The 16,974-nt window shown below is 43.5% G+C and overlaps 1 protein-coding gene across 1 annotated transcript in view; it reads right to left on the reverse strand.

The window, feature by feature from the left end:
- Positions 1–14,319, reverse strand: part of LOC104276615 (protein unc-13 homolog B-like) — a gene marked incomplete at both ends in the record, with an annotated part of 55,490 nt that extends 41,171 nt beyond the window's left edge. The window contains 4 exons of the mRNA XM_009873001.1: positions 7,078–7,201; positions 8,115–8,232; positions 12,158–12,257; positions 14,290–14,319. Of these exons, the coding sequence (XP_009871303.1) occupies positions 7,078–7,201; positions 8,115–8,232; positions 12,158–12,257; positions 14,290–14,319 (372 nt within the window). The remainder of the gene's footprint in view (positions 1–7,077; positions 7,202–8,114; positions 8,233–12,157; positions 12,258–14,289) is intronic.
- Positions 14,320–16,974: the final 2,655 nt, after the last annotated feature.

A 16,974-nucleotide genomic window follows, 5' to 3' on the forward strand; every position in this document is an offset into this window, starting at 1 on the left:
CCAGAAATGCCACCTCTCAACTAGATCAGGCAACACAAGGGGACCAAATGGGATAATAGTGGCCTGTTTACTAGAACATGAACTGCTTTCAATAAGAACAGGAACATGCCAGATTTAGTGGAATTTGAAGTTTCAGAAGTAGGTATTTCCTTGACCTATGAATTAACACCTAATTTTGCAGCAGAAACACCAGTGTAATTTTATACAACTCGGCTGACTTGAACAAGGGGGATAAAATAGGCCCTACTTGAAAGGGAGATTTAGGAAACTGGAAACTTGTTACCCAGCTCTAGAAAACCTGCATTAAGTGGAAAAAAGACAACCCATTTCTCCTTGCTTGAAGGGAGACCAAAGTAATTTATTTTAACCATAATATGCAGTGCTAGCTGCTCTTTCTGATGTACAGTAATTGCTTTGTTGCTATATGCTATTATAAAACAAGAGAAACATGAGAGAGTCTTTCACAATTACAGGAATTATAGAAAAACATACATGCTTTTGATCATCAGGGCTGTGGATAACAGCTGCACAAATTTATTAGATAAGCTCCATACAAATCAGGGATGGTATTCAAATGAAATTTGGACAGAATTGATCCAGAAAGAGGACATCAGTTTAACTGAATGGCTATCACCATACAGCTTGATGAGATTTAGGAGGACAGACTCCAACAAAGACCCAAAGCAATCCAAACATTAAAGCAAAGCATATGGAATTTTGTCTTTGAAAGCAACCACTTCTCTAAAACATAAAGAAAAACTCATGAACTGAGGACTAAAGGTCAGAGTCAAAACGACCCAAGTCTGGAGCCTGAAGTCAAGACCAAGGAGGTCTAGGAGGGATGAAGGAATGGACGGGCATCAACACTGTTGAAACTGCAGTTGTCTCATGGTAGGCTTCAATGCTTTCCCATAAGACTGCAGTTTAGTGGCATGCTCAGGCATCACAGAGCACCATCCTGCTCTTGGATTTGTTGTTCCTATCTCATATCCAAGGTGCCCATTTCATCAACAGAGCTATCAGGTTTTTAAAGTAGGACAGACACCATTGTATTGAAGTAGCTTCTTACTCAAGTCAGAGTTAAAAATCTGCTGCTGTCTAGGCTGCTTTAAGGACATTGTCTTGATCTTAGAGAAACTCGTGTCATCAATACTAATGCCAGTATAGTTACTGCACTGCAGACCTTACAACATGAAGCAACTGGCCCATGAACTTGAGTCATCGCTTGACTGAAGAGGAAATGCCCAATGAGACAGAATTCTTGATTTTTTGAGGTAGCAGTTTATAACTATTTATAGTCTCACTATCCATCTGTGTCTTCCCTCAGTCAGCTGTTTCGCTCAAGCTGGGTTTTTTTAATGTAGAGAATGGAAATCCCTAGTGCAGAGATCACAGACTGATTGCTTGCAAGGCCACATCCACTAGCCAGCTCCTACATCACTGCTCAGCTTTGATTACAAGTGCAAGTCACTCTGCTACATTAACTTGCAAGCTGAACTAGTCCAAACAGAGGCCATCTGATGGCAGCTCAGGACTCCGCTGACATCATGCTTGGTAAACAGGAGGAGCAAGGCCATATGTTAGTGAAACAAAGCTACTGAACAAGAACAGATGGGCAGATATGTTCACTTGCTTTTGGGGCATCCTAATTTGATACCAACACCAAAATATTGCAAACTTAAGTGTCCTTGCTTCTACTGCTGTCTTCAGCTAGAAGCTGAACCCCCTGTCTTATCTGAGCTCCTGGTGTCAGAGAGCAGTGAGATCTGGTTGCTCCCTAAGGAAGAGGAGGCAAGGGAGACCCTACAGGTGGTTGTGGCAAGGTCATTATCTGCCGCAGCATCACTCGAGAGTAAAAGCTCAGACCTGATCTAAAGTAGGACTCCTGGCCCATGAGCAGGTGGAGGTCCCAGGTGAGACTGCTCAGTGCTAATACTGGTTATCAGTGCACGCAGGGCCCTGACATCTGGATACACCACACCACCACAGAAATCAGGACACGGCAGTACAGAGACTGGGGAAGGAATTAGAGAATTTGCTACATCTACATAATCTACTCCACCCACAGTTAGACCCCCTCAGGTACCTAAATGTGACAGCATTCCCACTTAGAGGTCGCTAGCTTGGCAATACCCAAGAGTTTCAGCCCTCAGTATTTTCTTCACATTGGGCTTGGTGTTCACTGCTTTCCTCCCTGCACACCAGCTTGTGCTACCTGAGTTTTTCCCAGGTAGCAAGTCCTGGGCTGGGGCATACCCCAGGTCAGCATGACTAAGAACAAGTGCTAGAAGTGAAAGCAATACATCCTCTCTCCCCCTTTTCCTACAAGTCTTCACCTGGCTTCCTCTCTTCACAACCCCAATTTCTTCCCTTTCCAGAGATACAGGAATCTTTACAAGTTCTAACCGAAAAAAACTTCACAGAGCTGAGCACTTCTGGTTTCCTACGGTTCCCAAGACAATAAAACAACAAAGCACATTTACTCCACCTGATGGCTGGATGCAGATCAGCATGCTCCCAGGCTGAGAGTGGTGAGAACACTAAAAGCATGTTTCACTCCAATTATCTACTAGAAACAGCCTGGCGCATACCCAAAGTGCTATAGTTTGGGAGCCAAAAGCGTTTTTTGAGTACTCCATCCTGTGAGGGGCTTGCACATAGCCACCGTACTAAAAAAGGAGAACAGAGCAAAATGGCTTTTAAACTACACAATTTTACACTTGAAAAGCAGCATCTTGGAAAGTCAGTGCCAGCACATATTCAGCACCTCCAGACAATAACATCACGATTGTCTTCCCCCTACCAGAAAATTTTCTAAACCAACCAAGAAGAAAAGCTGTCTCCCTTCCTTGAAATTTATGTCTTGTTCCTGAGAAGAAACAGATATGATCAGTGGAGAAAGGTGATGCAGCCTGTCTTCACTAACCACCACTCCCTCCCATCAAGAAGACAGCTTATCGCCATTTTTAAAACCACCAAGCATAAAAATGCTTTGCACCCTAGGGGTTAATACCAACTCTCACTAACACTTCACATTTCAAATGCTCACGCTTTGCTGCACTTTTATAGAAGAGGATTTTCAGTCATTCCGTTTCTGCAAGATTGAACACTTAAGAACATAAGGCTGGCAGAGAACATAAGACAACAGTTCGGTCCCCAGCACCACAGTCCATCCCATGCAGAAACTCACTGCAGAAGGGCTCACAGATCTGCTCTCTCTCCTACACACTACAAGCAAATGTCTCTCTGAGAACACTACCAAACACAATGAAAGAGATGCATCTGGAACATGCAGTGAGATCATGGGGGACATATGAAGGCCACCATAGATGGTCTTTGCCCCATTAGAAATCTGAGCGTTAACAAAGTTTAACTCCTGGATGACCTCAGGGAAGGTCATTTTAGATCACCAGAAGCAGGCTACAACTCTTACCAGCCTCTGTCAGGAAATGGTTGCTTCCCAGCTCAAGGTCTGGCAAGCACTTAACAACAACTTCATACTGAAAAAACCAATTTAAATCTTTATGTTGCCTTCCTACTAACACTAGCAGCACTAGCACATTCTGCATTTTTTTTCTGTTTTAGCTGTTGCCAGTCTCCAGAGTAGGATAAGAAGAATCGTGAACGTATGGAAAGAGAAGCAGCAAAGGTGGAAGCAGAAGAAGCAAACTAATCCAGGATAAATATAGTGCAAACAACAAACCTGTTTCTAAACCCCTTTGCATATACAATCATGTTTTACACCAAGGACTTCAGCTTTTCTGGTTTTCAAACTCATTTGTTCTCCTCTACAATCCCCCCAAAACTTCTCAAATTCCACCCAAATACAATGAAACACTTTAAATACACAGCCTGAATAATCCAGGGTACTGCATCTATGTGTATGACCTAAGCCGAATGAAATAGAGCACCCAGAAGTGGTATAAAAAGCACAGAAGCACAGCCAAACAGAAGAGCACAGTATTTTTTTTTAAAGCTGCTCTCCCAGACAACTGTATTTTACCAAACATGGAAAAGAACACATGCTGTAGATGTGTATGCATATCACTGTGGTTCTCAGGTATCTACGATAGGCAAGGGAATCTTCACCTGGGAAATAAAACATGATACACAATGTTCCTAAGCGTCACTCCAAACATGCTGTTATCAAAATGTTACCTCTACAGCAACAGAGCTGCTGACTTAAGAACTTCCACCGCAGACTGGTCATCCATTTAGTCCTCCATGTAGGTTTAAAGCACCAGTTCCCAGCTTGTATGACAACACAGTCTTAACACGTGGAGCCCTAAGAGTCCACGCTGATACCTTCCACTTAAAGGGAATAAGATCCACAAATCCATCAGGAGGGATGCAGAGGCAGTGCTGTCAGCTGAGCTACCTCTGTGCATCCCCTCCAAGTCTCACAGTACTGCAAGGGCAGGGAGACAGACCTTAACTCATCTTGCAGGGTCCTTCTGTATTCCAGAGGTGATGGCAGGAGATGCTCAGTAATGGTGAGAAGGGAAGCACTGCTGGAGAAGGCAATACGGGTAGATGCTATTTTCCAGAGGAATACCCCACACTCTTGATGCGTACCGCTTTTCCAGCTGCTTCTGACTTTGCCATGGTAGTACAGACAATGGAGAAGATCCAAGGCAAAACTGCAGCACTCTTCCAAGTGAAGGGCAAGAGAAGCCATGGAAGAGCTACCTGATGCACCTATTTTTTTCCTGAACATTATGAAATACTGCACAGGCAGGCAACTTCTCATGCTGTAAAATAAAAACCCTTCAATACAGCAGTGTGGAGTTCCTGATATTTCAGTTCTTGGCATAGTAAGAAAAGAAATAAGTAAGAGATGTTTTTTAAATGAATAATTGTGTTAAAACCAGAAGAGTCACAAAAAGCTTTCCATTTACCTAATGTTTTCAGTTTTCCACAGGAAATCCTACTTCTCAGAATTCTATGTCCAACAGAAATTTATACATTTTTAAATAAAAAAATCCCAAAGCATTGCTCTTACACGCAATGGTTTATAGGTAGTCTGTTTTCCCATGCTTGAAAAAAAGAAATCACAAAATACAATGCTGCCCCAAGCAAGAGATGCACAAGAAAGCAAATTTTCTTTTGGATACTCTCTCAACAGACAGGGAGAATTTAGAACTTCGTTTCTTTTAAAGCAGAGACAGTTTACAAGGAACTATGTCAGTATGAACTCAGATGAGAGAAGGTAGCAGCTACAAGCCTTGCCTTCAGCTACGGGTGCTGTGTTCTTTCCCACTCAGAAGCCTGAACATTTGCCCCACAGAACACAGATCTGTTGAAACGAGTTCAAATGAGGCCACAAAGACGACCCAGGGGCTGGAGCACCTCTGCTACGAGGACAGGCTGTGGGAGCTGAGACTGTTCAGTCTGGAAAAGAGAAGACTTTGGGGGGACCTAATAGCTGCCTTCCAATACCTGAAGGGAACCTACAGGAAGGCTGAGGAGGGACTTTTTACAAGAGTGTCCACTGATAGGACAAGGGGAAATGGGTTTAAGTCGAAGGAAAACAGATTTAGATTGGATCTTAGGAAAAAAAAATCTTCAGTACGAGGGAATAAATCGTCCAGAGAATTTGTGGATTCCTGCTCCTTTGAGGTGTTCAAGGCCAGGTTGGATGAGGCCTTGAGTAACCTAGTCTAGTTGAGAGGTGTCCTTCCCAGGGAGGTTGGATTAGATGATTTCTAAGGTCCTTTCCAACCTAGGTGATTCTATGATTCACCTCACAAGGAAATCGAGTCATTCCTCCTCTTACATAACAAGAAATTTCAATAATAAACTTCCCACTGAGAGGGTGACAGCAACAGTAAATCACCAGGACATTTTCACGAGGAAGAGGGATGGCTCCCGACCAACATTAGATAGCTTAACTGTCAAGACAGCTGAGATGCCAGATACCTTTTCCCCTTTACACACTGAACTGTAGTTAAAGAGCAGTGCTCATGACATCTACAAAACACTGCACTCATCTTGAATTGCACCACCCAGCAGACTGTGCACTCAAAATAGCACCCTGAGAGCACACAACGCAATTTGCATTGATCGTAGTGCTGCAGGGCCAAAGCCTGCATCCTCCCTTGCAGCAGGAAGGGGGCTATGAGACCAACAGATGACCCAACTTTTTTCCACAACAGATGGCCAACCCTGAGAGTCGCTGGCCCAATGCCAGTGGGTGCACAAATGCTCCATCCATGCTTAGAGCATGATACAGACTGCTCTCCCTGCAGGGGCCTGGCGGCAAAGAACAAGCAAGAGGGGAGGGAAGAGCCTTGCGATGACAGACAACTTTGAAACACTTAAATATCCAGAAGCCCCAGAAACATCACCTCTGTTCTGGGTCCCAAGAGTCAGCTAAGAGCTGGAAAGAGAAGTTACGTAAGGCTTGGATGCACTCTAGCTAAGGTCTTACTTTTGGGGTTTGTTTATTTGTTTTAATGTGGTTTTTTTTGTTTGCTTGGGGTTTTTTAAGTAGAATAAAATTTAAAATCACACAACTTTACTTCAAATGGGTTTGCTCCAATTAGCTACTTTTCCATATTCCGTACTTTTCAACCACAAGTAATTGCTAGAAAGGCAGTTCTTTTAACACCAAGTTATTTATATACTCTGCTAATGATAATGTTCAGGAGCACTAAGCATTAATGTTTCACTAACTGAAGTGCATGCTTCTAACAGGGTTTAAGTGCACCTACCACAGAATAGCTCTAACAACGCACTTAACCTCTTCTAGAGCCAAATTTGTCTAGATACAAAGAAGTGAATGTTCCCTGCTTAGGAACAAAATGTCTGACTGCACAATCCTGAAATAGTAATAATAGTTTCTTAAACTGCTGCTAGTCTAAACATTCCAGCACTCAGAGACCTTAAAATCTCCCCTATTTATTCTGAACTTGTTAGAAAGAAGTCAAACAAGAAATGAACACCAGCAATTTAATCTGCACATAACTATTTGAACTGACCTGAGAATGAGCACTATTTGATTATAAAATTCAAGTTGCTCTCAAACACTTTCTCTCCGCTGTTAGCACCCTGGCTAAGACAGTGAAACGCACTCACCAAAAGGCAATTCAAATCTTGTGTCCAGCAAAATTTTATGAGGAGTCGGGTTTTTGGTTCCACAGATTTCATCATGTTTCATTACAACTTCTGCTTCCAGTGTAGACCACTCCCCAGGACCTTCCTGTGAAATCACAAGCCATAGGTGAAGTTTCAAGTCTGTAATGTACTTGGGCAGCAACTGTCACACATTTGCCAAGATAAAAGACTCCAGCAAGAGCCCTACAGTATTACCAAGGCCTGGTACCCCATTTTAACATCAAATCACATCCATTCAGCACATGTTAGAATCATCGTGTCAGCTTTTCTTCCAAATCTCAAAGGCGTTTATCAAGACAAACAGCAAACACCTCCTAGCAGAACTACTGTCCTCTCAGTGGAACTGCAGAGGCAACTCCTCAACAGCAGGCACCAAGGAGTGTCTGGACAGACAGAGGAACTGAGCACCAGCTAAACCCTAAGGCCACACTGCTGGGCAAAATCTTTCCCTTTTATGAAAAATATAAGCTCTCTCTTCCTGCTCAAATTCAATAATCTTAATAAGGGCCCTGAAATTTGAGGTAAAAAACCAAATTCAATAGTTTGGACAGTTTGGCACATCTCATTTCCTACTTTTTTCAATTTATATTAGCACCACAAGATACCTTCTAACACTGCAACCAGATGCTTTATAAGATAATGTAAACATGCTCCAGGCCTACCTCAAAGGCCAGCATGCATCTTATCAGGGCACCCTCTGTCCTTCACAGGAACAGAAATTTCTGCATCAGACTAAGTGCTCAATACCTAAGACTTCAGATACTTGTCAACTATATGTGTTCCTTCATGGATTAAGCTCTGTTTTGGTCTCACTATTGGCAGTTTCCTTCAAAAACAAAATAAAAAACGTGATGTCAGCAGCTCTCTCCCCTCACCCAGCCTTCCCGACTGCAAGTGCAAGTTTTCCTGGCCAGACTTGTTAACACATTAACTATCAACATTGGAGCTGTCAAAGAAAAAAAAAAAAGGAAAGAAAAAAGCTTCAGTGTCAGGTTAACCTCATCAGATTGGTGAATGGCCTTCAGAGCAATCCACACGGTCCCAACTAGGGTGTCCCAGATCAGTCCTTTGTTCCATACTTCAACAATTAGGCCCAGGTCCAGCCGACTGATCTCACTGCAAGAAAAGGAAATGCAGCACAGGTGAGAATACAGTTTAATTCTACCTTGGGTTCTGTATTACCTCCATGGTTGTACCACTGAACTATTAGCACATCAGTATGTTAAGCTACAGAGAACTTGTGAAAATGTGTGGTCGAGGCAGCTCACAGAGAATGCTGGATCCTAATGACTGATTTATCATGTTTACACAAAGAATGAAAACTAAAGCCCTGAACTATGTCACGCATGGACTGTCAGCTGGGAACTTGTCTCTGCAGCTATGTGCACAGGAGGAGGAAGTGCATCCTGGGCCACAAGCTAGAGGTGAGCTATTCCTTGTCATTAGGCACCTCGTTTCTAACAAAGTGGGTGTCTCCTCCTTGGCAGGAACAGCAGCACGAGCATATTCTGGCACGTCCAAACACGCCAACATTGATCTGTCAGCGGAGCTGCCGCCTGTCCCAAACCCAGCACAGCCTGCATCAGCAGCACAACCTGTTGCTCAGGGCTGCGTTGCACCGCTTCTGCTCCAGCATTAGCTTCTTCCTCTGTGTGACAGGGCAAGGCTCTGAGCCACGAGAAGCTCTGGCAGTAAGTGGCAATGCAGCCACACAGTCACGGAGTGCCAAGTTCTTGGAAACATTTATCTGAAGGTTTTCATGAACATCTCCCCTCTCAGTAAGGAAAGGATGCATCTCAAATTCACTTCTTCCCAATGAGTCGTAGCATTTATGCCTCCCTCTTCCATGCTGTTTCTTAACATGCCTACTTAAAAACAACACTATACACACAGAGCCTGAATGCTGGTTAAAAAAATGAAGTAGAGAAGAATTCTGCAATATCTGTTGATACACAATTGTCTCACACTTATCATGAAGTAAGGCTATTGCTCCTACCTCTTTGAGCTCACAGCTTCCCTTTAGTGCAACTGCTAATTGCCAGAAGTAGGCATCCTGGACACACAGTGCTGCTGCCTGCTGTCCTTCCGTCCAAATGTATCCACATTAAACTTATCAAAGGAATTTAAAAGCACATTAGTCACTAATTTCTATAGACTGCCAACATGGGCAAAAAAAAAAATAAAAATCCAACCAACCTGCCCTAAATCCCAGCAGCTATTTGAGCTCTACCCCTGAGACTTCTTAAAACTTTAAAAGATAATATTGTATCTACAGGGTTCAAGACAAACCCTACAGCTACAAAGCACATTAATACCTATTTTAAACCCAAGCACTCCTATTCTTACTTAAGATACGGAAATTGAGGTCAGGAGTGTCAAGCACTTGGGTGACACAGTCCACATATTTCAAAATCAAGCTATTACACAGGCTGATTATGAATTTAGTGCTAGCATTTTGAAATTGAGTCTCCAACTCCCTCTGCTTGGATATGGCTACTCAGCCAAACTGCTAGCCACCTACACTATCATTGCTCTGCACCCACACTGCTTGCCTCTTGGAAGATGACTGCACAAACCTGCAGTAACAACAGAAACTACTGATTTTCTGCCGTCTCAACTTCCCTAGAAAGCAAAGGAAGAAATACTCCATTTTCAGACACACTGTAAAATCACATTCTTCGCTTCAACACATATCAGCAGAGCAAGACATTGATCATAAGACTCCCAATAGGCTCCTGTACAGAACCCCACAGGACAGCACATCAGCTAAGAACAAGAAATAAAAGATTTTCAGTACAGTGGCTTGACTGCCTTTGTGTCTCCCTTTCTCCACCTCCTGGTTACATGCAGAATAGCTTCAAAGAACAAAGGAGCAGAGATTGGAATTTGGTGTCATCCCCTTCTGCACGCACACAATTTAAATGAAAGACATTTCCAATCATTTCCATGTTCTAAACATCAGTTTGCACTTCCAGGAGGTGCTTGCTGCAAACATGCAGTCCATTTAAAGCTGTTTCAAAATTAGAAGATGCCCCCAAAGAATACATTAAAGTGCTTTACTGGCCTGGTAAATAAGCAAAAGTTAAACAACACTAGAGCCCCAAATTCTGCAGTGTTATGTGTCACAAGGAGTTTGAAAGTAAAACCAACACAGACAGAAAGCACTTTCTTGATTGTAGTCTGTTCCTCTACCATGCCTCATAAAAAAAGGTAAACATAACACAGACAGTAAAAGCATCCTTCCCTCAGGGAAAATCTACTGTGTACAGAAGTCTTCCAACTCCAGAAAGAAAAAAAGCAAACCAGTGAATAGCAGTATTGAAATATCAGTGTTATTTCTCCTGGGACAACTCAATGTACACAGGATCGTGCAAAACACATTCCCTGCCACATACAGTATTTTTGTTATAAAGAAGCATCAGAACAACTGTGCTGTTGCCTGGCTAAAGCAGGGACAATAATGGTGAGGTAGCTCAGCTAATATTCTGCTTACATATGCCCTAGCAACTAATTACAGAGCAGCACAGTGACCTTACCCTATGCTAGCTAAGCTCGAGCTGATACAGCAAAGCGGTTCCAGGAGCTGTTTAAGGGGAAGGAGGAGGAGCATCTGTGAAAGCCATCATTCAACATAAATAAGCACCATTCTTAAACCACTGGTGAGCAGTCTCCTCTGCAGCTGGCCATGTTTAAAGCTAGTTCCTATCCACAGAGTGTGCACATGTCACAGGAAGAGAGAATTAAAAGTTTGGGTACCAGCGTGTGATTTGGCAGATAGGTACAACTCCCTGCCCCGACCCAACCTTACCCCTGTGCCGCACGGTTTACATCAGTGATAACCACAGCCTTTGTCTGACCAGAAACTGCAGAGCTGAGAGGATGGTGGTGTTCAGGAGCACAAGGGTTTCACCAGATGCCAAGAGATTGGCTCCAGACTCACCCTGCAGAAGCACACAACTCGTGTGCTGCTCCAGAAGCAGAGTGCCACCAAACAACAGAGATGGGAACACAGCTATCATGGCAACACTGCACTGGCCCAGGTGAACTCTTCAACCAGAGGCAAAGCTTTGACACTTTCAGCAAAGAACCAACTGCTGCTGGAACAGGAAACACACAGAAAATCCCACCTGGGTCTCTTGCTACGGATACTATGTAAACACCACAGACTCACTCAAAACCAGCAGCACTTAGCTTTAACTCCACAAGATTAACACAACATCATTCTTCCCAACAGCAGTGTCCAAAGTTCAGAGATAAGCACTCAAGAGTCCAGGATTTGGCATATTTAATTAACTTTGTCTTATAAAGCTATAGAAACAGGAGCAGATACAATACATCAAGACATTCATCTACCAGCAAGAAAACCCCACTACTGTAAAAGATACTGGGAAATCCCTAGCTACCTGTCAGGACTATGAGGACTAGAGCAAATAACAAGTGCCAACTGCACTGGAAACCCTGCAAGAGCTGGAATTGGTTCTGCTGCTCATGGCAGGGACTGGCAGCCCCTAAAGCTGGAGCAGGAGAAGTGGAAAACACACTGATGGGCACGAGGCTGATGGCAGAAAACATCAGTAGACAAGAGCATCTCCCATGCCGAGATACCCCGACTTCTCAGCAGACACTGGCCTGATCCTCAGGCTTGCCCAGCTTGCACTGCACAGGTACTGCAGGAAAGCGCCCTGGCTGGTGAGGACCTTGCCCTATCAGCCATCCTAGCACACTCTGCTTCCAGCTCCCTGCCCCTGCAGGAGCAGGTGGCCCTTGCTGCATTCTGACACACAGATCTACGAACAGGAGTCCAGGCAACCTGGTACACATGTTGCTACATACAGCCCATGGCACCATCAGAGACAGTTTCCCAGCACTATCTCCTTCAGCACAGGCCAGCATGTACAAGAGAAAAGCAAATGATTTAGGTTGTCACCAGCCTTACGCATTTTGCCCCAACTAATACAACGCAGAAGCAGGTCCTAGAACCACCAGTGCTGTGGAAGGACTCCACCACAAGCACCTCATCACTGCACAACACCATACTTACAACATGAAGTCCTGTTCCCAGCAGGGTTGGTCGCCTCGCACAGCTACTGTCGTGCTCTTCACATTTTGCACTTTAAGGGTCACATACGTATTGAATTTATCTGAGGAAAGAGAGGCAAAATGTTATCCCCTGTCACTATGTTAAGTGCAACATTTAAAGGTTTTCAGTCCATACACTGCATCCCAGGGGGACCCAAAATGAAAAGCCCATATGGGAAGATGTCACTGGGTTAAGGAGGCAAACGTTCAAGATGGTTTTCACGAGCCATCAAATTTTCAGGCACAGATTTTCAGAAATTCATGCACAAAACCAGGTAGTTAAGCACTTGCAGTAAGTCAGGGACAAAGAAAGAGTGCAAAATCTTGAGGAACACAGACACTTTGTGTATAAGATGTCACAGAAATGCAGACAGAGGAAGAAGACACAGCCTGCAGCAACAGGGCCCATCACGCAAACAGAAGAACAAACCTGCGTAATACACAAGCACAAAGCAGTTGGGCTGATCGTATCATCTCTTCCTTTCTGATGCAACTGCTCTCCTAGTTCTAACCTGGTTTTCCACCCATGAATCTACAAAGTACTTTACAGACCATTCAGGGGCAGAAGGATTTACACTGAATATGCTAAAACTGATCTGTATTGCTTAAACTAGCTGACCTAGAAAAACCACGTTACACTCATATTTTGACATGACAGGCTTTGTTTAGATGTTTTTATTTTAAATCTGAAGAAAAAGCCTGGAACAACTTTCTCCCTAGTTGCTGCTACCTCTTTGCTATTAAAACAAAAGGCATCAAGCACATATAAAGTTTAAGTGTCAGCATCTGAGAATGACCTAACTCCTTTTTAATGGGAGTTAGCACCTCAGACCTAACTTTACCTCGGTCTCATTGAGCCTGGAACAAGACATACGCAGAGTAGCTAGAAATCAGAGTACATATTTTAATATTTCAGTCTTCTGCTGCTTCTATTCCCACTCTTAAGTTATATCACAGCCCATTTTAATACTGTCAAAATTCATCTGTCATTGCTGCGGGCTACTATAGGCATGTCCCGGTATCTAGCTTCAGATACCCTAACAGAAAGGAAGGAAAGGGAAACTATATCATCCAGAATCTCAGGAAGAAGTGGGAGTCACTGAAAGTCAGATTCCCTCATACCTAGCTACATCACTTGACTTCTCCTGGGACACTGGGCTTGTCAGTGAAACCACATGCTTCAGTTAAGTTAAACCTGGACTACAGGATAAATATTTTGCAGCCATGAGAAGGCTTCTTGATTAGAGAAAGGATAAAGTACGCACTATCTCCTTTCCAGCCCGGGCACTCAGCTCTCCTTCCCTGGAAATTAAAGGTTGATACACATACAGATCTTGACTTGACATGGAGTAGACAAGGACACCTGTGAAGCTTTCTGCTGTAATCTAAAGATGGCTATTTCAAGAGAATAACGCTGAACAAGTCAAGACTACAGCTGTGAAATTGCTTCAGACCTAAACACCCAGATAGGTGTTATTCTAGAAGTAAATTGCTTATTCTTCCATAAACTGTACATTGAATTTCATATGACAAACATATTTGCCTGCCAAGAGACTCTTTGCTAGTTACTGAACTACAGTGAAACAGTTACCTAGACTGTAAATTCTGTGTGTCATCAGCTGTTATTATGCAGACTCAAAACGTAGTGGATGGGGTTTCAACCTCAAGGACAGCCATTAACAGACTGAGACACAAGCGAATGAATCACTCCTGCAGTACCGTCCAGCAGTCCCGATTAGTATCAAGGAGGCACCGAATCCAGACAGGCACACACCAGTTCTGTTCAGTGGACATATTCAGACCCTGCTTTTAACCGGGACAGAGGGAGAATGAGAGGAAAGGGCAGGGTGGGGTGGGAGTTGGTGGCAGCAAAGGAACATCTTTCCTCACCCATCACCTGTTTGGCTGAGGTGAGCAGGTAGAGGTTTCTTAGCACTGTGACGCTAGTTCACAGCCTCAAGCATTCTACCAACTCAGGCTGCTTGGATTCTTTTGTCACTCCTGAGTCAAGATGAAGTAGATGAAAACTGGAGGGAACAGCACGAGCAAGAAAGCAGGTGTCACCAATGCCACAAACAGCAGAGCATGGCTTACCTGGTGGTCCTTGAAGTTTAGCTTTTTTTACTGTAAAGAGTAGAAAAAAAAAAAGTCTGTTAGTGATTTTTGTCCTGCTACCACTTCATTTGAGTCAGAGTGTCACAGGACATCACTTTAATTGAACAGCATCCCCAGTAGAGGCCTGGTAGCTGGAAATCCACACTTGTTTTAATAGTTTAACAGATCTGGAGACAAAAATCTCTTTTGTACCCTGTGTCACCTCTCCAAATCAATGCATTTTAAAAATAATCACAGGATTAATGTCTGGCAAGCAATGTAATAGGGCTAATACAAACCAATTTTAAAACCTGTCCTTTGCAATCAGAAGTTACTGCTGCTTAGCAAGACACCATTTTTACCACCTCACTTAAAGTTACAGACATTCTAGAATATATAAACATTTCTTTAAAAATAAATTCTCCTAACAATGCAGACTTTCAACCACAACTTGAAAATAATCCAGCCTGAATAGTATGACATCTGAATATGAAATTAATCCACTAGACCAAACAAGCAGCAGTCTAAACTCAAATGACATTTTTCCAAGCTCTTGTCTGTTAATTTAATTCCAGGATAGTACATATCGAAATGGTTAAAACATAAAACAGCACTGGCTCTTATCTCACCAGATGGAGATGGTCCATGTCTACCTATGGGAGATTTTGTGTACATTTCTCTTTTGCAAGCTCACATCCTCACTGGTATTGCTAAATGGAAGCACTAAGAGAAGACATCTCTAGGCTCCAGCTAGTTTTCCCAGTGGAAAACCAACACTAAGAAGAAAACATATCTAACAAGCTATCAAGCAAGATATACCAGAGAGAAAAAAGATTTAAAAGCTGGTACAGTGAGGTTTCGTTGAGAAAATAGAGCACCCAACGCTTAGTAAGGGCTCACAGAGTCTGACTTCCAAGATAAATGTTCTAGAAAGTCATGTTAAAAAATTAAAATAAATCAAACCAAAATAAAATAAAACAAAATAAAATGCCTTTACACAGTCACATGCACAGAGCTGCAATGGAGTGTGATGGTGGAGAACATACTTGCTATTTGAGAAATTCTCCTTTACAAGCATTTTTAGTCTATGTATATATGTTTGGATGAAGGAAGTGCTGTACAAGGCACAGCATGAGCCAGAGGCATCTCAAAGGGAAGTTAAAAGAGCTGTAGCTTTTACCCAGGACTGCCAAGACCCATAAGCCCTTAGGTTCAAAATAAACAAGTTCGTTTTCTTCCCAGGTTTGGAGCCTGATGCATTCCTGATGCTAAATCTAACGGTGAAAAACATACAATGGCGAGGGCCAGCATTTCTGCTGACTGAAGACGCAAATTCCTTTTTAATATCCAAATTGGTCAGTCTGTTTCACCACTGAGAAACAGGTAAGGTGATCTAACCACTTTCTGGGTGCCTCTGCACATCACACAAAAGCAGGCATTTCGTGAAATACTGCCCCAGAGTGGGCAGACACCAGCTTGTCTCTGATCCTCCCCTCTCCCTCCCTTTGCAAGAGGCAGGAGACAAAGAAACAAGCGCATGTGCTTGAGGGAAGGGAAAAAAGGAGAAAGAGGGCAGGGGATGCAGAGTAAGCTTCAGCTGGCCTCTCTCCCTGTTGGTAACAAGCTCCACTGCTGTTAGCAGAGAAGCGGAGGCAACCTCAGTGAGAAAATTTGGTCTTATTTGTCAATAAAAGCTGCCGGAATGGACCAATGGCTCCTAGACCAGAGATTGTCTCTGCAGCAAGCAATATGCAAACTAAGCAACAGATGCTGTCTGCACATTGTGGTCTCAGCCTCTAAATATTAAGAGGTTCATTTGACAAAAGGCAGCAAACCCTGCACTGCCTCGGCATGCTGGAAAGTGTGTTCGCGTGGGGCTTGGGAGAGAGCTGAACCGGGGCTCGCAGTAACAGGGATATCCTGGAGCAACTGCAACGCTAAATGGAGATCACACACCTGCTACAGACCCACAAAACAAAAACGGAGTATTGTATCTTTAGTCAGAACCAGGGAGGAATCCCATGTCTCTAGACAAGCTGCACGTCACAAATTACATCTTTAGCTGCGGAAACAAGGCTTATGAACAAGAGCTGGTGCACAAACCCCATAGTCTCAACGCTTTTGATCTATCCGCAGGTTAACACGGTGTATTGAAAAAGTTCCCATGAAAAGTGACTTGGACACGTTCTTGTCATGTTAGCCCACAGGAAAGGACTTTCTAGGGGTGTGTAAAAACCATTGCAAAGGTGCAGCTCCCATACCACCTCAGGATCAGGACTGTCCGTGAGAGCATATGGATCTCCATAAATCAGGGCAAGTGTCTGGGGGTTCAGAGCTGGAAAGAGCTGAGGGACACTGCCCAGACCCAGCCTGTTCATCAGTGCAGGGAGCTCACGGTGGGGGACTGCACGGCACTGAACAGCACACGCCCGTGCCACTGCCAAGGGACCAGGGCTTTGGAAAGGCAAAATAAGGTTAATTTCCCCAGAGAAACTTTTTTACTTGCACTGCCTCCTTCCCTCTGGTTAGAGCTCCTCTGTGGAAGAGCTCAAGAAAGGACACAAAGGAGTAATAATGAAGCTGTGGAGGAGCTTGATGTATTAACAGTTAATTACGCACAGTGCTGCAACAAAGGCTGAAAACTCATTGGTACTGCAGGGGCAGAAAGACAGAAGGCTGAAATCG

This window comes from Apaloderma vittatum, unplaced genomic scaffold, assembly GCF_000703405.1.
Source record: "Apaloderma vittatum isolate BGI_N311 unplaced genomic scaffold, ASM70340v1 scaffold10237, whole genome shotgun sequence".
NCBI lineage: Eukaryota > Metazoa > Chordata > Aves > Trogoniformes > Trogonidae > Apaloderma > Apaloderma vittatum.